Source organism: Caretta caretta, chromosome 4 (genome assembly GCF_965140235.1).
Source record: "Caretta caretta isolate rCarCar2 chromosome 4, rCarCar1.hap1, whole genome shotgun sequence".
Classification (NCBI taxonomy): Eukaryota; Metazoa; Chordata; order Testudines; family Cheloniidae; genus Caretta; species Caretta caretta.
The window spans coordinates 128,867,048-128,891,794 of NC_134209.1; the positions used below are offsets into that span (position 1 = coordinate 128,867,048).

The following is a 24,747-nucleotide window of genomic DNA, read 5'->3' on the forward strand; positions in this document are numbered from 1 at the left end:
TTCTTCTGTACATTTTCTGCTTGACATGCTTAGTCTCACCCACCTAGCCATGCCCATTGTCCTATCCGCATTTCTATGTGGTCTTCTGGCACGTAGAGGTTTTTGTGCACTTGCACTGACCACTGCATAATTTAATTAATTCCCTTGTCCCACTCAAATTATCTTCCAGTCAAATTTCTCTCCCCACTTTTTCTGTTCCACACAAGGTACTGGAATATTTGGGCCCTTGTGAAAACGTTGGGAAAGGACTTAGCCATTCAAAAATAAATATGTGTAGTAGGTTTCATCTGAAAGCAATGTATTTTCCAGAAATCCTCAGCTACTTTTAGAAATAAATCAAAATGTCTGTGTTTAACCCCTCCTGTGACATTAACCCAAATCACCCAGGGTCATAATGCCTTCTTAAATATAGTCAGCAATATTAATGCATTTAGACAGTGTATGTCCCTCGGCCACATTTGCTGGATATTCACTTGTTTTCTGGGAACTGAAAAGGTTAATGAAGAAAGATATGTTGATGATTAAGAGGAGAGAGGACTTTTTTGCAGCTTTTTCAAGCCTAAACTTCATCCAACTATTTTCAGTACTATTGACTCCATCCACAAAATACCTGTGGATCCTGATTGTACTTCATGCAAAATATTCCAGCCAATAAAATCAACCTTGGCACTTCAGCAGTTTTATTTTCTCATAGTGTTTTGGGAGAAGTCATTTCACAGTCCACCACATTAGCTGGCAAATTAATGGCCCTACTCTGAGAGAACTTATCTGAAAGTGGATTTAAGCAGATATGCGGCAGAAATTAGTCTCACTCTGTGTAACTCAATAAAATTGTCTAACATTGATAGGTGCTTTTCATTCAGGACATCAAACTACTTTACAAACTCTCTGTATACACATAACTTACTGGCTCTTCATCGGGGGTTTTACACTGCACAATTTTTTTTCTCTTTTTTAAGAAGGGACAGAACCTGATGTCAGTTGTGGTGGAGTAAATCTTTCCATACAGATGTCTTGGATTAAGGCTGATCTACATATGAACATCCACAAAAATAACAATTCAATTTTAATTCATGCCTTTTGTTATTTTGGAGCAATTCTCTGTGTGGGTATATGTGTATATGTATAGTCTGAAAGCACTTTGGGACTGTTTGGTGCAGAACATGCTGTATAAACACAAATTACTTGGAATAGTTCACATATCTCAGTTTCTCAAGGAAAGGATTTTAACCAAACTCATTAAAAAACGTGTAATTATATTACATTATATTAACATTTGACCTACGGGTGTCTGGGGAAGATAGACAAGTTCTCCCACAATATACCACAAACCAATTCCTAGAGCTGCTCCAGGTAGTGAGGCACTAAGGATACACACCTAGAAATCCTAGCATGAAACACATATAACTGCAGTGCCAGCATGGACACGGATACACTGGATATGGTGTGCATGCAGCTCTGCAGTGTGGCCTCTTGGTGGTGGGCTTGGCTAACATATGATAGCACTGATGTAACTAAATCGGTTTCTAATCCAGTTTTGTTAAATGGGTGTGCAAACTGTATGTAAACAAGACCTCAGGTACATATAATGACAGGTTTCAGAGTAACAGCCGTGTTAGTCTGTATTTGCAAAAAGAAAAGGAGTACTTGTGGCACCTTAGCGACTAACCAATTTATTTGAGCATAAGCTTTTGTGAGCTACAGCTCAGAAGTGAGCTGTAGCTCATGAAAGCTTGTGCTCAAATAAATTGGTTAGTCTCTAAGGTGCCACAAGGACTCCTTTTCTTTTTGCAGGTACATATAACATACCTATGACTTTGGTATATAAGCACCAATTTCAACTGTTATTTCAGTTTTGCATTGGTATAAATGAGATCAGAATTCAGTCTGAAATGTTTTACCTTGTCCATCAGAAATTATAAGGTGAATTTTAGGTAGACATAATTTGCCCAAAGCAGAATTTGACCAGGATACTTGGGAACACTCCTATGCTTTTTGATCACCAGAAGCCTCATCAGAAATAGGGCATTATTTTGGTCCTCAATGCTCTGTCTGTATATTGATTAATCAGGGGCTTATGATATCACACCCCAAACTGGTATGATACTGCCTCTTTAAAACTGGTATACTACTGGTATAATACTGTGACTCCCATGCAGCATCTCTGGATGATGTTCTCTACCTTTCCCATTGGTGTCGGTGGGGCACCACACAGAATCAGGACTCTGCCTATGTGATTCACAACACAAACCTAGGACCATAGAATGTGATCTTGCTTATATAAAACTAGTATTGTTTTTAATGGAAAAGGAACAGGTCCATAGTGTAAAATAAAACTTAATTTTGATTGGAAATGTAGAAAATTTCAAGTCTTCATGGAGTCTGGACTTTAGAGCCCTTTAACATTTTTGAACCATCAGCCCATTCACAAAGAAATTTCACAAAAAAGGTTTTTTAAAAGAAAAGTTTTTAAATTGTTTGAGATTATTAAAGAAAGTTTGTCTGAATATTTGCGTCTCTGAAAATTAATATCATGTTTGCCAACAATATATGATAAGACCTACTCAGTCATGCAGTTTTGGATGGGCAGTTTCTTGCACAGAGCTGCAATTTAGAAAATTGTTTAATACTTGCAAAACTCCATGTCTGCACAGTGCAGGGCATAGGGAGGGTGCTCTACAAGTACACGCAATGCAAAATATGGGACATCATTGTCTCGCTCGTAAATATTACTAGACTTGCCAAAACCCTCCTCATTTGGAGGGAGGCCGCTGCCTTGTCTTCGTTTAATTTTAAGGCACTTTTTAAACAGCATCTCTCTCTCTCTGGTGGTAAAGTCTCTTGCTGTGTTTCGGGGAGACACGTAAAAATCTGGGTCATTCTTTTAAATCTCCTTGATATTTCTGAGCGGGTAGGTATTGTCCGGCTCTGAATGGTGTGATCCCCACCCAGCTCCTGACTCTTCTCACCCCTGCGTGGTTTGCTTTTACGAGCCCCCCCCCACCATGGCACCATGGAGGAGGCGTGGTGGCATGTTGGGGGCGGGAGGAGCAGAGGATGTGGCCTCGTGCAGCTGGCCGTAGGGCTGCGGCGTAGGGTGGGTGCGGAAGTGAAGGGGGGAAGTCGGGCTGTAGCAATGTTGCAAGCGGTTCCCGGCTGGTTGTTGCACCGGCGGTGCGGGCGCACAATGTGTCTCCTGCTGGCGTTCCTCAGCCTGATCCCGCGGGCGGCTTGCCTGGGGGAGCTGAAGGCTTTTGTGGTCGCTCACAGCCACATGGACGTTGGCTGGGTTTACACCGTGCAGGTAGCTCCCTCCAGCATTGTCTGTGCTTTGGGTCCCCTCTTCTGCTTCTCCCAGCAGGTACTGGAGTGCCTGCCGGGAATCCAGGGGGGTCAGACCAACCACCCGGAGATAAGTCTCCTATCGGCAGCCGGTTGGTGCCCCCGTGTTTGCATGAGCCCCGTGTGGTTTCCGTCCTGGCTCTCTGTGTGCTTATTCACTCATCCATCCGTTTACTAATTTTATGTGAGGTGTGTTTCCTCTCCCCAGGCCTTCCCCACCAGTGGCAAAGTAGTTTCCAACGCAGGGCAGTGACCCTGAGGCAGATCAGTTCTGTAACTGGCTCAGATGGGAGGCTTTCGCTTCTGCTTTTTTCTCCACTGCTGTAAGCTACAGGCCTGATCTTTTCCTCAGTGAGCATTTGGGGTGCTCAGTGGACATAGAATTAGGCCCTAGCATAACTCTATTCAGGGGTTCTCAAACTGGGGGGTTGGAACCCCTCAGGGATTCATGAGGTTATTACATGGGGGGTCACAAGCTGTCGGCCACCACCTCAAACCCCCCTTTGCTTCCAGCATTTATAATGGTGTTAAATATATTTAAAAGTGTTTTTAATTTATAAGGGCCGGGGGGCGCACTCAGAGGCTTGCTATGTGAAAGGGGTCCTGAGAATAAAAGTTTGAGAACCACTGCTCTACATTCTCTAAGGTCCTGTCTGCAGAACAAAACAAACCATGTAACAGAAGTTTAGCTGAGATACAGTATTCTCCCCTTATGCCTTCACATGCTTCAACAATAGTTCCGTCTTGTGTAGACTGAGATTTGTATAGGGAAAGAGCACACTTTGGGTAAATGCTCCAGGCCCAGCCAGATGATGGCAGTGTGGTTGTGCACTTCCACCAGTGATAGCAACAGTGGGAACTCTAGAGTAGATAAGGCTCAGGGGGGAAGCGGGGGAAGGCCACATTTCCCATTTAGTCGGGTTTAAACGACTGTAGTATCTCCATTCAGTAACCTTCAGTTAAACTGGAGCAACTTCTGTCTGTAGACACACCCTAATGATGACAGCATTTGGAAGTTATTGCACAATGGGTATAGTCAAGGCCCTTCATTTTCATTTTTTATTTTATTTAAATTAAAATTTCCCAGGAAATTAAAAATGAGTGAAAATAGGTGGACTAAATTAACATTTTTGGGTTAATCAGAGTTAATATTGGAAGATGGGAGGACAGAAAAAATGCAACAGAGAAAAGGAAGAGTTGAATGTAAAAGCGGTGATTTATGTAATGAACTGTACATTACCAGTATGTACACATATGTACATGTTGTGTACAATCTTCCACTACATTGCCTTAGTTTAAGATAGCTTCACGTAAACACTTAGACTAATTTATTAACATAAAAACATATTTAATGTATTGGATTTTCTTAACATAATCATATTTTCATGATCTAAAATTGGGGTGAAATGGGTAAAAAATAATGAATAATAGCTTTTGTAAAACCCTGGATTTATTTATTTTTTTATCTGTAAAAACTGAAAACAAAGGGCCTTAGGTAAAGCTTAGGTTTCAGGGCCTACAGAGTGAAGCCAAGGATTTAAATAATATTTACAGGGGTGGTTGTTTTTTTTTTTTTTTTCTGGGGTTTGGTTGGTTTTCCATCCTGCAAGCTAGACGTTCAAGAAGTAACCTGCAAAAACCATAATGAATTCCTGCTCATATTGATTCACTTTGATCATTCACATTATAAGTGAGTCAGGAAAGTTATGGAGAGGGCATGGTTAATTTAGAAATGTGTGTACGTGTCTCTTTGATTTTGTTTGTTTGTTTATTTGAGAAGACACTCCTGATGCAATTTTTAAGAAGAAGAAAGCACTTCTGGAGTATATCTGGAGCTACACTTTCATCATTCAATGATTCCATGTGCTAGGATTGTGGTTGATGGGTCAGTCTGCTGAGAAATTGTGATTATTATTATTTTAATATTCTTGTAGGATTCTTTTAGAGGAGTTATAAGTGGGATGGGAGAAGCATACTAGAAAGAGACATTTTAAAACAAAAAAATTAACATTTTGATTGAGGAGGTGTTGGAGCCTAGCATTGTAGAAGGATGTTAACAAAATAGTTTCAGCTAAATAAGTGAGATACTAAGCAAAATCAAACAGTTCCTTAATAGCTTTCATGTCTTCGTTTCTAAATACTATCTCAGTTAGTTGTAGAGATCCCTTTAGTTATATGGATGATGTTTCCGACACTTTACATACTAGATAGGCAAAGGATCAGAATTTTTTCTGGGAGCTTTTCTTCTGATAGTATGACCGGGAATCATTGCTGTTCTTTTATTTTATTTTTTAAACAGGGTTACTGAATTATTCCCTTAGTATCACAACTCATACCCAGTAACTGCATGGAAGAACACAGAAGCACTTTGTATTTTGGATCTGTCAATGGGTGACGATTCCTCCAAAAGAAATGAAACTTTAAATATCAATTTCTAAGAAGACAAAATTGCTTGAGGCTTCAGCTCCTCTATTATTAAATCATGCGCATCAATGATTCCTTTGGTCAAAAACCACCAAGAATATCTGTAGATCCTTTCAAGTGCTTCTCTAATAAAGTGAAACCTAAACGTAAGTCTCTGTAGGACACCGATGTCCTAAATTCTGTGTATTTTTTCTTCAAAGTTTGCTTTGTTATTACATATCACTTCTGATTAACAATATCTTTTGGACCTTTCATTGTTCACATTCACAGCATGAAAAACAACATAATTTATTGTATGAAAATAGGAAGCTTTTTTGTGTGCTGAAAATTTTGCCATTGATGCTGAATTCTGACCTTGGATACATCCATAGATCGCAGTTGACTTTAAGGGGAATTATGCCTGTCTATCTGAGGATAGCATTTGATCCACAGTCTACGTAATATAACATTATGGATTCTGTCCTGTACACCTTACAGCAACATTGAAGACTATGGGAGTTTTGCGAAAATATAGTGTGCAGAATAGAGTTCCATGTCTCTGTGTGATTTCAGCAGTATACAGCAACCCCCTTACAATATTTTACAGTAGTCTTTTTCACAACTGACGCTATCTATATAGGACTAGGTATTTATACCATCCCTGTCACTGAGCTATTTAAGGTCTTTAAATAAACTCCATAGTTGTAGTTGCATGCAGTCTATATGTTATACTTTAAAACAAAGTCAAGATAACTAGGGTTTTTTTAATTGCTGTAAAGGTGTCTACATCCTGGGATATAATTTATACTGAAAAAATATTCACATGTTCAAGATCATAGAATCATAGACTTTAAGGTCAGAAGGGACCATTATAATCGTCTAGTCTGACCTCCTGAACAATGCAGGCCACAAAATCTCATCCACCCACTCCTGTAACAAACTCCTAATCTAAGTCTGAGCTATTGAAGTCCTCAAATCATGGTTTAAAGATTTCAGGGTGCAGAGAATCCTCCAGCAAGTGACCCGTGCCCCACGCTGCAGAGGAAGGCGAAAAACTCCCAGGGCCTCTGTGAATCTGCCCTGGAGGACAATTCCTTCCCAATCCCAAATATGGCAATCACCCTGAGCATGTGGGCGAGACTCACCAGCCAGACACCCAGGAAAGAATTTGCTGTAGTAACTCAGATCCCACCCCATCTAATATCCCATCACAGACCATTGGGCATATTTACCGCTAATAGTCAAAGATCAATTAATTGCCAAAATTAGGCTATCCCATCATACCATCCCCTCCATAAACTTATCAAGTTTAGTCTTGAAGCCAGATATTCCTTTGCCCCCACTGCTCCCCTTGGAAGGCTGTTCCAGAACTTCACTCCTCTGATAGTTAGAAATCTTCATCTAATTTCAAGTCTACACTTTCTGATGGCCAGTTTATATCCATTTGTTCTTATGTCCACATTGGTACTGAGCTTAAATAATTCCTCTCCCTCCCTGGTATTTATCCCTCTGATATATTTATAGAGAGCAATCATATCTCCCCTCAGCCTTCTTTTGGTTAGGCTAAACAAGCCAAGCTCTTTGAGTCTCCTTTCATAAGACAAGTTTTCCATTCCTCAGATCATCCTCGTAGCCCTTCTCTGAACCTGTTCCAGTTTGAATTCATCCTTCTTAAACACGGGAGACCAGAACTGCACACAATATTCCAGGTGAAGTCTCACCAGTGCCTTGTATAACGGTACTAACACCTCCTTTTTTCTACTGGAAATACCTCTCCTGATGCATCCCAAGACTGCATTAGCTCTCTTCACGGCCACAACACATTGGCGGCTCATAATCATCCTGTGATCAACCAATACTCCAAGGTCCTTCTTCTCCTCTGTTACTTCCAACTGATGCGTCCCCAGTTTATAACAAAAATGCTTGTTAATAATCCCTAAATGCATGACCTTGCACTTTTCACTATTAAATTTCATCCTATTACTATTACTCCAGTTTACAAGATCATCCAGATCTTCCTGTATCATATCCCGGTCCTTCTCTGTATTGGCAATACCTCCCAGCTTTGTGTCATCCGCAAACTTTATTAGCACATTCCCACTTTTTGTGCCAAGGTCAGTAATAAAAAGATTAAATAAGATTGGTAATCTATTCTAGCTTCATGAAGAAACTCATTTGTTCCAGATAGGGTGACCAGATGTCCCGATTTGATAGGGACAGTCCCGATATTTGGGGCTTTGTCTTATATAGGCACCTATTACCCCCTATCCCCTGTCCCGATTTTTCACACTTTCTGTCTGGTCACCCTAGTTCCAGAATTCAGAAGAGTGACTTCTGGCACTCAGAAATGACCATCTCTCATCTTCAGTCTCCGTGGGCCTGATCCTGAGAGATGCAATATGTGACAGTAACTACTGAAGTCAGTGCACACTGACCTCTGTCTTTTGGCAGGGGAGTTAATCTCTGTAACCCTGACCTATGTTAATTTACTGAGGTTAGGAATTAGAATCAACTCTCTTATCACTTGTATGTTTCACATCCTATTACACTGACTGCTTTCCATCCCTCTTGAAGACAATGGGAGTTTTCTAGGTGGACTCCTCCTGAGGGTCGAAACAACAGACTGGACTTCTACATAGAGTGCTTCCGCCGACGTGCACGGGCTGAAATTGTGGACAAGCAGCATCACTTGCCCCATAACCTCAGCCGTGCAGAACACAATGCCATCCACAGCCTCAGAAACAACTCTGACATCATAATCAAAAAGGCTGACAAAGGAGGTGCTGTCATCATCATGAATAGGTCAGAATATGAACAAGAGGCTGCTAGGCAGCTCTCCAACACCACTTTCTACAAGCCATTACCCTCTGATCCCACTGAGGGTTACCAAAAGAAACTACAGCATTTGCTCAAGAAACTCCCTAAAAAAGCACAAGAACAAATCCGCACAGACACACCCCTGGAACCCCGACCTGGGGCATTCTATCTGCTACCCAAGATCCATAAACCTGGAAATCCTGGATGCCCCATCATCTCAGGCATTGGCACCCTGACAGCAGGATTGTCTGGCTATGTAGACTCCTTCCTCAGGCCCTACGCTACCAGCTCTCCCAGCTATCTTCGAGACACCACTGACTTCCTAAGGAAACTACAATCCATCGGTGATCTTCCTGAAAACACCATCCTGGCCACTATGGATGTAGAAGCCCTCTACACCAACATTCCACACAAAGATGGACTACAAGCCATCAAGAACACTATCCCCGATAATGTCACGGCTAACCTGGTGACTGAACTTTGTGACTTTGTCCTCACCCATAACTATTTCACATTTGGAGACAATATATACCTTCAGATCAGCGGCACTGCTATGGGTACCCGCATGGCCCCACAGTATGCCAACATTTTTATGGCTGACTGAGAACAACGCTTCCTCAGCTCTCGACCCCTAATGCCCCTACTCTACTTGCACTATATTGATGACATCTTCATCATCTGGACCCATGGAAAAGAAGCCCTTGAGGAATTCCACCATGATTTCAACAATTTCCATCCCACCATCAACCTCAGCCTGGACCAGTCCACACAAGAGATCCACTTCCTGGACACTACGGTGCTAATAAGCGATGGTCACATAAACACCACCCTATACCGGAAACCTACTGACCGCTATTCCTACCTACATGCCTCCAGCTTTCACCCAGACCACACCACACGATCCATCGTCTACAGCCAAGCTCTACGATACAACCGCATTTGCTCCAACCCCTCAGACAGAGACAAACACCTACAAGATCTCTATCAAGCATTATTACAACTACAATACAAATACAATATTATTACAAATACAATACCACCTGCTGAAGTGAAGAAACAAATTGACAGAGCCAGAAGAGTACCCAGAAGTCACCTACTACAGGACAGGCCCAACAAAGATAATAACAGAAAGCCACTAGCCATCACCTTCAGCCTCCAACTAAAACCTCTCCAACGCATCATCAAGGATCTACAACCTATCCTGAAGGACGACGCATCACTCTCACAAATCTTGGGAGACAGGCCAGTCCTTGCCTACAGACAGCCCCCCAACCTGAAGGAAATACTCACCAGCAACCACACACCACACAACAGAACCACTAACCCAGGAACCTATCCTTGCAACAAAGCCCGTTGCCAACTGTGTCCACATATCTATTCAGGGGACACCATCATAGGGCCTAATCCCATCAACCACACTATCAGAGGCTCGTTCACCTGCACATCTACCAATGTGATATATGCCATCATGTGCCAGCAATGCCCCTCTGCCATGTACGTTGCTCAAACTGGACAGTCGCTACGTAAAAGAATAAATGGACACAAATCAGATGTCAAGAATTATAACATTCATAAACCACTTCAATCTCTCTGGTCACTCGATTACAGACCTAAAGGTCACAATATTACAACAAAAAGACTTCAAAAACAGACTCCAATGAGAGACTGCTGAATTGAAATTAATTTGCAAACTGGATACAATTAACTTAGGCTTGAATAGAGACTGGGAGAGGATGGGTCATTACACAAAGTAAAACTATTTCCCCACGTTTATTTCCCCCCACCCTCCACCACTCCTCAGACTTTCCTGTTAACTGCTGGCAATGGCCCACCTTTGATTATCACTACAAAAAGTTTTCTCCCCCACCCCCTCTCCTCTCTCCTGCTGGTAATAGCTCATCTTAAGTGATCACTCTCCTTACAATGTGCATTGATAACACCCATTTTTTCATGTTCTGTGTGTGTATATAAATCTCCTCACTGTATTTTCCACTGAATGCATCCGATGAAGTGAGCTGTAGCTCACGAAAGCTTATGCTCAAATAAATTGGTTAGTTTCTAAGGTGCCACTAGTACTCCTTTTCTTTTTGCGAATACAGACTAACACGGCTGCTACTCTGAAACAGGATCAAGTTGTAGATTAGCTTCTGGTTTCACCCTGGCAAGATCTTTGTTAAATCCAAGATTACTTTGGCCGATTTTTATTATTAAGACAATCCTAGACGTTCTCTTAGATCCTAAAGTTCTTAAACATCTCATATAGTCTCTTAGCCAACAAAGCATTTTGCAGGTAAGAACGCTGGCTGTGACAGCCTCTTTAGAAATGATCATTGTTCAGCTTTTAAAATTTAGGTAGTAGGGGTTTTTTTAAGGAATATTAGTATAGTTAGAATTTCATCTGTGTAAACTGGTATTAAAACATCCATTCATAATCTTTGTAAAAAGTTGAGAACTCTCAAAAATCACCATATGAACAAGTAATTATTTAGGCAAGTGCTAAAAAATGTTTTGGGCCGCCTTTTCTACGGTCAGATATGTTTCCTTTATTCAGTTAATTGTTAAAATATTACAATAGATCTCTAATGAAAATATGCATTTTTATTGGAGTGTAGGCTTCTTATTTGGATCCAATCCTGCAGTCCTTATTCACACAAAATTCTCTTTGATTTCAGTGAGAATTTTGCTTGAATAAGGACAGCAAATCTTGGCTCCTTATTTAGTAAATGCACACTGATATGAAGAAAGGTTAATATGAGCATGTGGGTAAGGCATATGTATGTGTGTGTAGCATTAAGGCAGAGGTGGGGAAACTTTTTGGCGCGAGGTCCACATCGGAGTTGCACAGCTGTATGGAGGGCCAGGTAGGGAAAGCGGAGCCTCCCCAAATAGCCTGGGCCCCCTCCCACTTCCCGCCCCCTGACTGCCCCCCCCTCAGAACTCCCGACCCATCCAACCCCCCCTGCTTCTTGACCCCGACCGCCCCCTCCCAGGAACCCCGCCTCTCACCGCCCCCGGGACCCCATCCCCTATAACTCCCCCTGCTCCCTGTCCCCTGACTGCCCCAACACCTATCCATACCCCTGCCCCCTGACAGGCCCCCCGGGACTCCCACACCTATCCAACCTCCCTGTCCTGTGATTGCCCTGCCCCCAGAACCCTCCGCCCCATCCAACACCCCCTGGTCCCTGACTGCCCCCCAGGACCCTCTGCCCCTTATCCAACCCCCCTGCCCCAAACTCCGCCCTCTTACCATGCTGCTCGGAGTGGCAGGAGTGGCAGCCGTACTGTCTGGCTGGAGCCAGCCACATCGCTGCGCTGCCTGGCAGGAGCAGCAGGCCAGAGCGCTGGGGGTGTGGTGAACTGAGGCTGTGGGGAGGGTGGACAGGAGAGGGGCCGGGGGCTAGCCTCCCTTGCCGGGAGCTCAGCAGCTGGACAGGACAGTCCCGTGGGCCATAGTTTTCCCACCTCTGCTGTACAGACACACAGTAAAAAATGGTTCCTGCCCTGAAAAACTTACAATCTACGTATAAGATGAGAGTCAACAGACATACAGGGTGAGCACTATTATCCCCATTTGACAGATGGGGATCTGAAGCAGAGAGAAACAAAGAAATTTTCTACATGGCACCGGCAAAGAACGCTAGAGGGGTGTGATTTGTAGAGCATTCTAACATGTTGCACTCTTACTGCCCCATAAAGATCCTGCTGGCCACACTCTAAAGAGACCTAACTCATGTTAACGCCATCCTGTTTGAGATGGATCTACATCAAAGCGAACTAGGTACCTTTTAGAGCGCGCCAGTAGGCTCTATATATGGTAATTGTAAAGCGTTCTAGCGTGTTGCTCGCTAAATCACGCCTCTATAATGGGCTTTGCTGGTGCTGTGTAGACATGCCCTCAGACTAACTTGCCCAAGGTCACATGGGAAGCTTTATGACAGAGCAGAAAATTAAATTCAGATCTTCCAAATCCCAAATGAGCATTCTAACCACTGGACCAACATTGCCTTCTAGCTGGCATAGCCAAATGTATTTTAAACAGGCAGATTAATTCAATAGGCATGAAATATGTCTTTTAAAAAGTGCAACATTATCTTTTTTTCAATTGCCTTGCAGGAAAGCATGCATGCCTATGCAGCCAACGTTTATACTTCTGTTGTAGAAGAACTAGTGAAAGAAAAGCAACGCAAATTTATTGCTGTGGAGCAGGAATTCTTTCGCCTCTGGTGGGACACCACAGCCACGGATATACATAAACAGCAGGTAATGCAACTATAGTTACTGTTTTAACGCTGAGAGTCAGACCCTCTGCTCTTGTCTGAGTACGTACATTGCAGAGGGCAGGGGTGGGGTTCCGGGGCGGGGGGGCATAAGGCAGCTGAAAACTGACCATGCTACTGCCCTGATCCTGCCGACACTACGTGCAACTCTGATCCCTTGCTCGGAGGGCTTCTCTAATTTACACGAGCTGCTAACAGCTCCAAGAGGGTGCAGCCGCAACTGGGAATCAGGGTGATTGAGGAGCATCTCAGCCACGACCCCTTTCCCCTGCTTTGTTAGCAACAGAGAGAGGAAGTATCATAAGAACTTATTTCTTCAGAGTGATTTTTTTAGGGCAGGATGCACCAGATTTAGGGTCAGAGAGAATTGTTTCTAAATCAGAAAATGTTACTGCAAATCCACAAAAACTGGCCTGGGTACTCCTCCATGTGTAGTGTTTGAAAATGTTTTGAACTTCTAGTTAAAATTGTTTATGTTGTCCCTTTAACCTACACTGCAAGGAAAAGGCTTCTCTTTTTAATATTCATGTGCAATACCTTCAGGGAAGCTGAAATTGTGCTTCTCTCTCTGCATTTTCAGAACCAAGCAGTAAGAAAAGCTTCCATTTACAAGTTCTGATCTCCATAGTGCAAAATCAGTAGAAAAATTAAACGTCGTGTCCTCGCTTCTCAGAACAGCTGCTGCTTTTTAATAGCCTTATATTCTCATTCTATTTTCCAGTCCATTTCAATACAAAATCATCCTGGTCCAAAGCCCAGAATATGCTTGATTCACTTTTAGAGCAGTGCCAAAAAATGTACTGCTGGTTTAAAAAACGCAGTGATAGTTTTGTGATTGGTTATCTTATAGCCATCACAGTTAGAAACAAATGTAGTTTTAATCTTTAAGTGTTACAGATATTATTAAAACTAAATTAATTATATACCATTGGAGAGCTATGATACTAACTTTCCAGTGATTATAACGTTTGTTATTAACACTACCAAGTTGCCAGGTATTGGGCTTTGAAATCACATCAGTCCAATTACTGGCCTGCTTTTTTCACTTGAATTCTAACATTAGTGGCTACTATAACTATAAAATTGCTACAGTAATAGAGTTATATTATTTGAAGGCTTAAATCCCAACTTTCAAATGATATAAAGTATTAATCTAGCTCCAGCCATTTGTGAAATATTTGCTTCTGACTGGAGTGTAATTTTTATATATATGCACACATATATAAAAGCAAGATAATTGGAGCTGATCCTGCAGTGTGGAAGGAGGAGCACATGGGATGATGTGTACCACAGCAATTGGACTCAGAGACAGACCCTCTTAACTCACATTGTGTGCAAATTTCCACACTACACATTCACACCTGAACCATGCCTATACTTCCAAGGTTTGAGTCTGTGCATTATAGTGTGGGGGTGAGGGAGACATGGGGCCACCTCCTTGTGACTGATCCTGGCCAGTATGCAGCAATCATTTGGGATGAAGAAAACAACTCTTGCCTGGTTGTAACTGGAGATAAGCAAAGGGGAGTAGGTGAACCAAATTGCTCAGAAGTATATGTTGGATTTAGAACTGGACTCAAAGCTTTCCCTCCTTGCTTCTGTCTTCTCCCCTCCCACCCCCAAGGAAAAAAATGTTCGGCAGTACAGGCTTTGTCCCCAGGTTTGGTGGGGGGGGGGGAGAAGTGTCTGTCGTCTAACTTAATAACATTTTAAAAAATATTTTCAACCTCTAAGTAGTTCCACAAAACTTAAATAAAAAAGGCTTCCAAGCCCAGAAGTCTGGGTCAAAAGTTTCTCTCCAGGACATGCCCTCCAGAAGAGCAGTAATAGCTTCAGAAGCTTTTCATGCAGATCAAGAGGCAGTTCTGTGCCTACACCAGATATCGGTTATCTGGTTTCCCACATTCAGCTGGAACTAATTTGTGAATGATCCAGCCCTAAAACACTTTTACAACATCATGAATGAAGGGATGATTATAACCAAAATCGACAATCTGGCGTCATATCTGAACAGTGATGGGGCATTCACTCAAAGATCCTGGGGAAAGTAGCATCATGGCTGTGGAACTGGAATACTACATGCCAGATTTTTAAAATTAATTGATAGCAGAATATATGTTCAGACAGACAGTGTTTGATAATACTTGAGACTTCAAAGCTAATGTAATGTTTCAGAAAACTACTAAAAAAGCAGATAACAACAGCCTTATGGCCTTACCTTTGGTAGAATGGAATTGGATTATTATCAGGTTTTTTCCATAGCTCACACATTTGCTAAAATTTGTAATCAAGTTGTGGTTCACTAAAGGGGCAGATGCTTCCAATTTCCAGTAGCAATAGAATTCTTTTTACATGTATTTTTCTGGGGCAGGTGTTAAAATATACTTTTAAACTACAATTTTGAGAAAAAAGATTAGGGAACACCTCTGTTTCTGATAAGATATCCAAAACTGCTACACGTGGAATAACTCCATATGTATGTCAGATCTTTAAAAAACCCAAAAAAAACCAATTACTCTCCTATGAAAATTGTATCAGATCTGTGTGGTACTTTGGGAATATAAATCTACAGGGCTATAGAAAGGATGAATAGTAATTGTGTAGGAAACAAAAGGGAACATGGATTAAGATTCAACAATGTTGCATTATTATTTTTATCTTCATGACAAAGCTGATATCTGACACTTCAATAAAAGCAGCAAAAAGTTGGAAAGTATGCAAAAACTGAGTTAGAATCATAGAAAGGTAGGGTTGGAAGGGGCCTTGAAAGGTCATTTAGTCCATTCCCCTGTGGGATGGCAGGATCAAGTATACCAAGATCATCCCTGACAAGTGTTTGTCTAACTGGTTCTTAAAAACCTCCAATCATGGGGATTCCACAACTTCTCTTGAAAACCTGTTCCACTGCCTAACTATCCTTATAGTTAGTTTTTTCCTGATATGTAACCCAAATCTCCCTTGCTACAAATTAAGCTGATCATGTCTTGTCCTATCTTCAGTGGTCATGGAGAATAATTGATCACTGTCCTATTTATAACAGCCCTTAACATATTTGAAGACTATTATGAGGTCCTCTCCCAGTCATTTTTCTGAAGTCTAAACGTGCCCAGGTTTTTTTAACCTTTCCTCATAAGTCAGGTTTTCTCAGCCTTTTACTACTTCTGTTGCTTTCCTCTAGACTCTCTCCACTTTGTCCACACTTTTCCTAAAGAGTGGTGCTCAACATTGGATACAGTATTCCAGCTGAGAACTCCTCAGTGCTGAGTAGAGCAGGACAATTACCTCCCTTGTCTTACATACAACACTCCTGTTAATACACCCCAGAAATATATTAACTTTTTCCACAACTGCATCACATTGTTGACTCATATACAGTTTGTGATCCACTCTAACCCCCATATCCTTATCAGCAGTACTATCACCTAGCCAGTTATTCCCTATTTTGTAGTTGTACATTTGATTTGTCCTTCCTAAGTATAGTACTTTGCACTTCTCTTTATTAAATTTTATCTTGCTGATTTCAGACCTATTCTCCAATTTGTCAACTCATTGTGAAATCTCATCCTGTCCTCCAATGTGCTTGCAATCCTTCTGAGCTTAGAGTCATCTACATATTTTATAAGCATACTTATTTCCCTAGTTTGCTTCTGAGAGTGTTATGTGGGACAGTGTCAAAAGCATCATTAAAATCAAGATACGTCATATCTATTGCTTGCTCCCATCCAAGGACCTCCCCAAGGAAGAAAATTAGGTTTGTTTGGCATTATTCTTGACAAATCCATGTTGGCTGTTCCTTATAATCCTATTGTGTTTACAAACTGATTGTTGAATAATTTGTTTTAGTATCTTTCCCAGTGGTGAAGTTAAGCCAGGTCTATAATTCCCCAGGATCCTCCTTGTTCCCTTTTTAAAGATAGGTACTATGTTTGTCCTTCTCCAGTCCTCTGGCATCTCACTCATCCTGCATGAGTTGTGGAAAATAATCACTAACAGTACTAAGATTGCCCCAGCTACCTTAAGTATCTTTGGATGAATTTCATTTGGCCCTTCTGACTTGAACATATTTAAGTTATCTGAATATTCTTTAACCAGTTTTTTCCCTATTTTGGCTTATGTTCATTCATCCTTGTTGTTAGTATTAATTATGTTGGGTATCTGGTCACAATTTAACTTTTTAGTGAAGAATGAAGCAAAATAGGCATTACTCACCTCAGCCTTCTCTATGTCATCGGTTATTGGCTCTTCTTCCCCCCCACTAAGTAACCTACACTTGCCTTCAACTTTTTCTTGCTCTTAATGTATAGAACCTCTTCTTAATTGACTTTTATGTCCCTTGGTAGGTATAGCTCATTTTGTGCCTTAACTTTTCTGATTTTGTCCCTATATGCTTGTGCTACTCTTTTGTATTTCTCCTTAGCAATTAGTCCACGTTTCCACTTTTTGTAGAATTCTTTTTTGGTTGTCAGGTTATTAAAGAGCTCCAGATAGAGCCATATTGGCCTCTTACTACTCTTCCTATCTTTCCTTCATATAGGGATAGTTTGCTGTTGCGCCTTTAATATTGTCTCCTTGAGAAACTGCCAGCTTTCCTGAATACCTTTTTCTCTTTACATTTTCTTCCGATGGGACCTTACCTACCCGTTCTCTGAATTTGTTAGTCAGCTTTTTTGAAGTCCATTGTCCTCATTCTGCAGCGCTCCTTCCTTTCTAAGGAAATCTATTATTTCATGGTCAGTTTCACGAAATTGCCTTCAACTTTCAGATTCACAACCAGTACCTCCCTGTTAGTCAGCATCAAGTCTAAAATGGCTGTCCCCCTTCATTACTTCCTCCACCTTCTGAAACAAGAAGTTATCCCCAATACATTCCAAGAAATTATTGGGCATTTTGTGTTTTGCCATATTACTTTTGTCTAGGTGGTTAAAGTTCCCCATTAGTACCAAGTCTTGTGTTTTGGATATTTCTGTTATTTGTTCTAGAAATGCCTCAACCACCTCCTCCTTCTCATCTGGTGATCTGTATTAGACCCGTACCATGACTTCACCCCTGTTTTTTCCACTTTTATCTTCACCGAGCGACTTTCATCTGGTCTGCCTCTCACCTCCTTCTGGACCTCAGAACAAGTGTAAATATTCTTGATATATAATGCCATCCTAACTTCCTTTTTTCCCTGCATGTCCTTCCTGAGCAAGCTGTTTATCCCACCAGATCTCAGTGATGCCAGTTATGTCATAATTAACATGTTTCTTCCTGCCTATACTCCTTGAATTTGTGTACAGACCTCTAAGATGTTGAGTGGACTCCCCCACTTTTTCTCTTCTTTGCTCCTATGACCCTATTGTAATTTTTTATTCCCCACCACCCAACACATAGACCTTTGTTAAGATCACCCTTTTTATATCTATCGGTGGGTTTTGACACTTGCCTTCTTTGAACCTAGTTTAAAGCCCTCCTCCGTAGGTTGGTGAGTCAATATCCAAAGATGCCCTTTCCCTCCTTGGTCATATGGACCCCATCTCTTCCCAGCAGTCCTGCTTCCTGGAACAGCTTCCTATGATTGAGGAAACCAAAGCCTTCCTATCAACACCATCTCTGCAGCCATGCATTCATCTCCAGAATGTGTGTGTCCCTGTCCGGGCTCTTACACTCAACCAGAAGAATGGACGAGAATACCACCTGCGCCCCTGATTCCTTCACCCTTGCTCCCAAAGCCATGTATTCACTGCTGATCTGCTTAGGATCATACCTGGCAGTATCATTAGTGCCCCCAGGGATGAGAAGCATAGGGTAGTAGTCACGGGGACAGAGGAGCCTCAGCAACCTTTCCGTAATGTCTCAGATGTGGGCTCCAGCCAGGCAGCACGCCTTCAGGACCTGGTGTCAGGTCGGCAGATGGATGTCTCTGTCCCCCTCAGACAGGAGGCCCAACCACAACCACCACCACCCCCACACACACATCTCCTCCTATTAGATTTGGTGGTCGTGAGTCTCCTAGCCTTGGGGGAAGGTGATTCCTCCTCAGCCATTGGGGTCAGCTCCTCTCCCTCTGATCCCTGTACAGCATACTGTTTTTTGACATCAATGGATGCAGGACCTGGCTGGTAGGGCTGGAGCACTGTCTGCTGCCCTAGGTTGCCAGTAGCCAGTCTCCTCCCCACGGAGCAGCCGCTTGTCCTTTCTCCTCTGGTCCCTCTGTAGTTGGCTAGCATCCCACATCCCAGGTGTCTCCCTATGCGTCCTGTTGATGAAGTCTTCGTGCTCCCAGATGCTACACAGATTAGCCACCTCCCCCTGCAGCTGTCTTGCCTGCTTCCGAGGGTCTCCACCAACAAACACCTCTCGCACTGGGTAGTTCCTCTAGCCTGGCTTTCATCTGTAGGACATGCAAGCCACATTCCCAGCAAGTCAAGTACAGGACTCTGGGCAGAAGCCTCCAGGGTCAGGATGCCTGACCACAGAATGCTCCCACAAGTGGCAGCAGAGGAAGAGCTAGCAGTAGCATAGATAAACATGATATATTGGGGAAGAATCAGTACAGCTTTTGTAAATGAAAATCATGCCTCACCAATCTGTTAGAATTCTCTGAGGGGGTCAACAAGCGTGCAGGCCAGGGGGATCCAGTAAGCAGTCATGGGATCAAAGGGAAGGTCCTCTCATGGATCAGTAACTGGTTAAAAGATAGGAAACAAAGGGTAGGACTAAATGTTCAGTTTTCACAGTGGAGAGAAGTATATTGTGATGTCCCCCAGGGATCTGTACTGGGACCAATGCTGTTCAACATATTCATAATCTGGAAAAAGGGGTAAACAGGTGATAAAGTTTGCAGATAATACAAAATTACCCAAGATAGTTAAGTCCAAAGTAGCCTGAGAAGAATTACAAAGAGTTCTCACAAAATTGGGTGACTGGGCAACAAAATGACAGATGAAATTCAGTGTTGATAGCTGCAAAGTAATGCACACTGGAAAATGTAATCCCAACTATTAATACAAAATGATAAGGTCTGAATTAGCTGTTGTCACTCAAGAAAGAGATCTTTGGGTCTTTTCGATAGTTCTCTGAAAACATCCCCTTAATGTTCAGCGGCAGCCAAAAAAACTAACAAAATGTTAGAAAACATTCGGAAAGGGATAGATAATCAGACAGAAAATATTACAATGCCACTACAATGCCATTACAAATCTATGGTACGCCCACACCTTGAATACTGCATGCAGTTCAGGTTGCCCCAGATCAAAAAAGATATGAGAGAATTGGAAAGGGTATAGAGAAGCTCTACAAAAATGATTAGGGGTATGGAACAGCTTCCATTTGAAAAGTGATTAGAACGACTGGCACTGTTCATCTTAGAAAAGAGACAACTATGAGAGGATATGATAGAGGTCTATAAAATCATAAATAGTGTGAAGAAAGTTAATAAGGAAGTGTTGTTTACCCTTTCACATAACACAAGAACTAGGAGTCACCCAATGAAATTAGTAGGCAGCAAGTTTAAAACAAACATAAGGAAGTATTTCTTCACACAATGCACAGTCAATCTGTGGAACTCATTACTAGGGGATGCTGTGAAGGCCAAAGGTATAACTGGGTTCAGAAAAGAATTAGGTAAATTCATGGAGGGATAGGTCCATTAATGGTTGTTATCCAAGATGATCTGAAACAATTTTAATTCTCTATTTATATCCCCACCACCCTGTACGCTCTGGATGCAAGGTAGATCCACATTTGACAAATGTCACACTTAGATAACATGTTAAGGCCTGAATTGTATTTATAGCCTTAGTGGTAAAGATTGAAATTGTAATGGTGTTATCATTTTGCCTTCTGTATATTCTGTATCGTAGGTACATCAGTTACTTCAAGAAGGGCGACTAGAATTCATAATTGGAGGTCAGGTGATGCATGATGAAGCTGTGACACATATTGATGACCAAATTTTACAGTTAACAGGCATGTTTCTTTGGTGTTTAACTCTTAGTTTTCATTGTTTGTTTGTTTTTTTCTGAATTCATTTTTACTTCCTAGATCTTTAAGAACTGACTTAAGTGTCTGTGAAAATGAATATCTACTGTATAGTACAAACTTACCATACAGTTCTTTGCTCAAAAAAAATACAAAAAACTCCAACCAACAAACTGCAGTATACAGGAAAATCATTGTAAATTGGCTTGTAATTTAATTGCTCACCATTATATACTCTCTTAGGGACAGTTTTACTGATTACACAGTCCTTGGTTCCCAAGAACAGCCTTGAGATAAAGATGTGCTAGATATTCAGTCACCACTTCTTTTGGGGGGGGGGGGGTTAAAAAGTTTCTAAAATCCATATTTTATTCTGTGCATAGGTGAATGCATATAATTTTTTTTTAAAGGGAAATGCAGATTTGGTAGCTAATTTAACAGGAGCAAATGAAACTAACAGATTTTGATTTCTGAAAAAGATTAGCATCACATGTTCCCCTCCCAGATCCTCAGTGTTGCGTGTTCAGTCTTTGTCCATGTGACTAAACCTGAATCACACATGCATTCCTGTGTTACTGTCTGCTGAGTTCGTCTTGGAATTAGGTAGTGCTTAGGCTCTTGGAGCCTGTGTTCCAAATGCTCTCCTGTCTTTATAGTTAATTGGATCACAACAACCTTGTTCACACTATATACACTATTCCCTTCGGTAACACCTGTAAAAGAGAAAACAGGCTACACTCTGAAATGTGTTTCAGTCAGAGAATGAAAATGCAAGCCTTTACTAATACTGTTTACATGGTAAGAATCATAAGGCTTGGGAGAGATGAAATAAAAAAATAGTGTCCCTAAATTTGATAATTAAATTAGCCATGATCTGAAGGCCCAGAATAAGATTCTATCCACAATAAAACAGAAATGATTATATCTTCAAATATTTCTAAAAGCATTTCCAAACTTGGAAACTATAAAATGACAATTTTGCATTTCTATAGCACTGAAGGTCCTAAGCACTGTACTCTTTTTTTATACTCACTTCTTGGCTATTTTTGTACTCCGTTTAAAGGGTTGTACTCAGTTTGAATTTAGCCCATAATTTAGCTTTTATGTTTTAATAAATGGAAAGGAAAGTACTAAACCTAAAACTAATAGAAATGACTATGGGTTTTTAAAATTAATTTAATTCCAATGGAAATAATTTGGGTATTTTTATTTGTGTTGGGGGATAGAGGGAGACATTTAATGTGTGGATCCAAAACCAGATGTGATTTATTTTCTCACTGATCTGTGGCTGAAATTTCATGAGAACAGCTTGCATAATTTCAGCAGAGTCTACCCCAAACTCAGCTTGTCATCTTGATTTGGACATCAATATGAGATTTAACCTAAATTTAATCTGGCTCACACCACTTGTCTCCCTGGTCTATATCTAGTCATAATTTCTTTTCATTAACTCTTTACTGCAGTTATACTTGGGATAGCAAAGCAAATATCACCAATGTGCACCTTGCTGCTGTGAATTCTTTGGCTTTGTTAAATTCCTCAAACCTTCAGGTGTGTTTGAAAATAAATCTTCACTGTAGTACCATATGCCGATGCAACTTGTAAGATGAACAAATGTGTTACTAGTAAAAACAAATTATACTTTACAGAGGGTCATGGATTTTTGTATGAAACCTTTGGGATGAGGCCTCGATTTTCTTGGCATGTAGATCCCTTTGGAGCTTCTGCTACTACACCTACTCTTTATGCTCTGGCTGGATTTAATGCCCACCTTATCTCTCGCATTGACTATGATCTGAAGGATGACATGCAGAAAACCAAGGTAAAACTACACAAGAGAATGGAACCAATGTTTGGCGTGCAAGCTCCCTTTTGCAGCTTTTTCTTGATGTATGTAAACTCTGACTTCAAGAGAAGCATGTCTCCGAGCTTAGCAAGACAAAAGTATAGATTTTTCTCATGTGAAGAAAATGCACTGTTTGTGACATGTTTGTGAGACTGTTTGTGAAACAATATTTGTCAGATTCTGCTCTGTTGATAACTTCGTCATGACCTCTTGTCAAAGACAAAGGAATTTATTCTAATCTTAAAAACATACACAATAAATAGTGGGCAACAGGGCAAGTCATAGGAGAACAGTCTCCTTGAGATTGGAACAATGGTCTTAAATTCGTAGCAAGTAAGATAATGCTGTTAACATAGATGGCAATTCAAGCTTCAAGTCAAGAAATCTTTCTTTTGCTCCCTTTTTTTAGATTCTGTATTTAAGTGAATACTGATACAAAGATTTTTTTTTAAACCCAATGAAATTTTTTATGCTTGTAAAACTGTTGGATAGTTATTATGGACAAAAGTTGTGACAAAATATGAGTGGGAAGTGAGTAGATATCTCTCAGAATTAAACCCATCTGTTCCAATTCTGTTCTTGAGCAAAATCTCCCAGGCATACCAAATCTGTTGTTTATTATGATGGCCCATAGTCTACCCTCAGCTGTACATGATGAACCCCAGTGAAGATAAGGTGTTGTACATGTGTAATGAAGGAAGAATCTCGCCCAATAAGCTGGGCGTTAGGCAGAGATTATATGAACCTTGGGTGAAATCCTGGCTTCACTGAAGGTAATGGCAAAATGCCCATTGACTTCAATAGGCCAGGATTTTACCCCTTGTGCCTCCTCAATGGAAGACTCTCCTTGACTACAGGGGAGATGGATTGGACCCTGCTAGCCCAAATCTGTTACATGTACACAGCTTCCATTGAAGCCAGTGGGAGTTGTGTTCATGTAAAGGAGTTCAAAATTGAGTCCCAAGGTGTTATTAATCATGATATTCTGTTATCTGCAGGTTTGGTTTCTTATGGTGATTTCTTTTTCTGCAGTATTTCTTTTTGTTTTTTTTAGAAGCTTCAGTTTGTATGGAGGGGCTCTCCCTCTTTATCTGAAAACCATGAGATCTTCACTCACGTTATGGATCAGTACAGCTACTGCACCCCATCGCAAATACCCTTTTCAAACAGGTTTGAATGCTTCCAAACCCTGCAGAAATATTGGTCACTTCAGTAATATCAAATCTTAGGCCAGGTCTACACTACAGACCTATACCGGTATAACTATGTTGCTCGGGGGTGTGAAAAATCTATACCCCTGAGCAATGTAGTTGTACTGACCTAACCCTTCACTATGTCGACAGGAGAGCTTCTTTCGGGGAAGTGAATTAACTACACTGACAGGAGAAGCGTCTTCACTTAAGCACTACAGTGGCACAGGTGCAGTGCTGCACGTGAAGATGAGCCCTTAGAATTTTAGGCAAAGTATAGAATGACTGACTGGCTGCTGAGCTTATTCTGTTTAAGAGAACTTTGAATTTTCTCTTTTGTCAGAGGCTTCTATTAGGCTTAAAAGGTGTCTGGACTCTTAAGACTCAATTCTGCAAGATGTAAAGAACCCTCAGCTACCACTGGCTTCAATGAGAGGTGAGGGTGCTCAGCAACTCTCAGGATTGAATCTTTATTCTCCATTCCTGATCTTAAAAGTTAGTGTTAGAATGGATTGGCTTTAAAAAAGCCTTTCCACCATAGCAATAGTGACACACACAACGCTTATAGCTCTATCTATTGTGACACCCCCCCACCCAAAATGTTAAAAAAGAAATACAACTAACTAAATAACCCAAAATGAACAAATCAACCAACATAAACAGAAAATACCCCAGACAGAGGTTTGTTTTTGTTTTTATCCTCTTCAGCACAGAGTGCAATGTAGAAGGAGCTAGAGACTCCATGAAGTCGGACAGGTATTTCGCTATTGCTAATGATTTTATGTGGAAGGTGCCCACAGTGATGGTGGCAGTCTAAAACCCTATGATACATTGTAAGCCACATTTATCAAGAAATGGACCTCAATAGATGTGGCTTACAGTCTGCCATATGGACCATGCTATGGAA

At 41.2% G+C, this 24,747-nt stretch overlaps 1 protein-coding gene across 2 annotated transcripts in view; it reads left to right on the forward strand.

The window, feature by feature from the left end:
- The first annotated feature begins 3,109 nt into the window (after window positions 1-3,109).
- MAN2B2 (mannosidase alpha class 2B member 2) overlaps window positions 3,110-24,747 on the forward strand; it is a 57,995-nt gene continuing 36,357 nt past the window's right edge. Inside the window, exons 1-6 of one of the 2 annotated variants that reach the window (XM_048848923.2) lie at window positions 3,110-3,304; window positions 5,642-5,912; window positions 12,679-12,825; window positions 20,687-20,792; window positions 22,454-22,626; window positions 23,705-23,820. In XM_048848923.2, the coding sequence (XP_048704880.2) occupies window positions 12,685-12,825; window positions 20,687-20,792; window positions 22,454-22,626; window positions 23,705-23,820 (536 nt within the window). In that variant the 5' untranslated portion in view covers window positions 3,110-3,304; window positions 5,642-5,912; window positions 12,679-12,684. The remainder of the gene's footprint in view (window positions 3,305-5,641; window positions 5,913-12,678; window positions 12,826-20,686; window positions 20,793-22,453; window positions 22,627-23,704; window positions 23,821-24,747) is intronic. The other variant, XM_048848922.2, reaches the window with a different exon arrangement.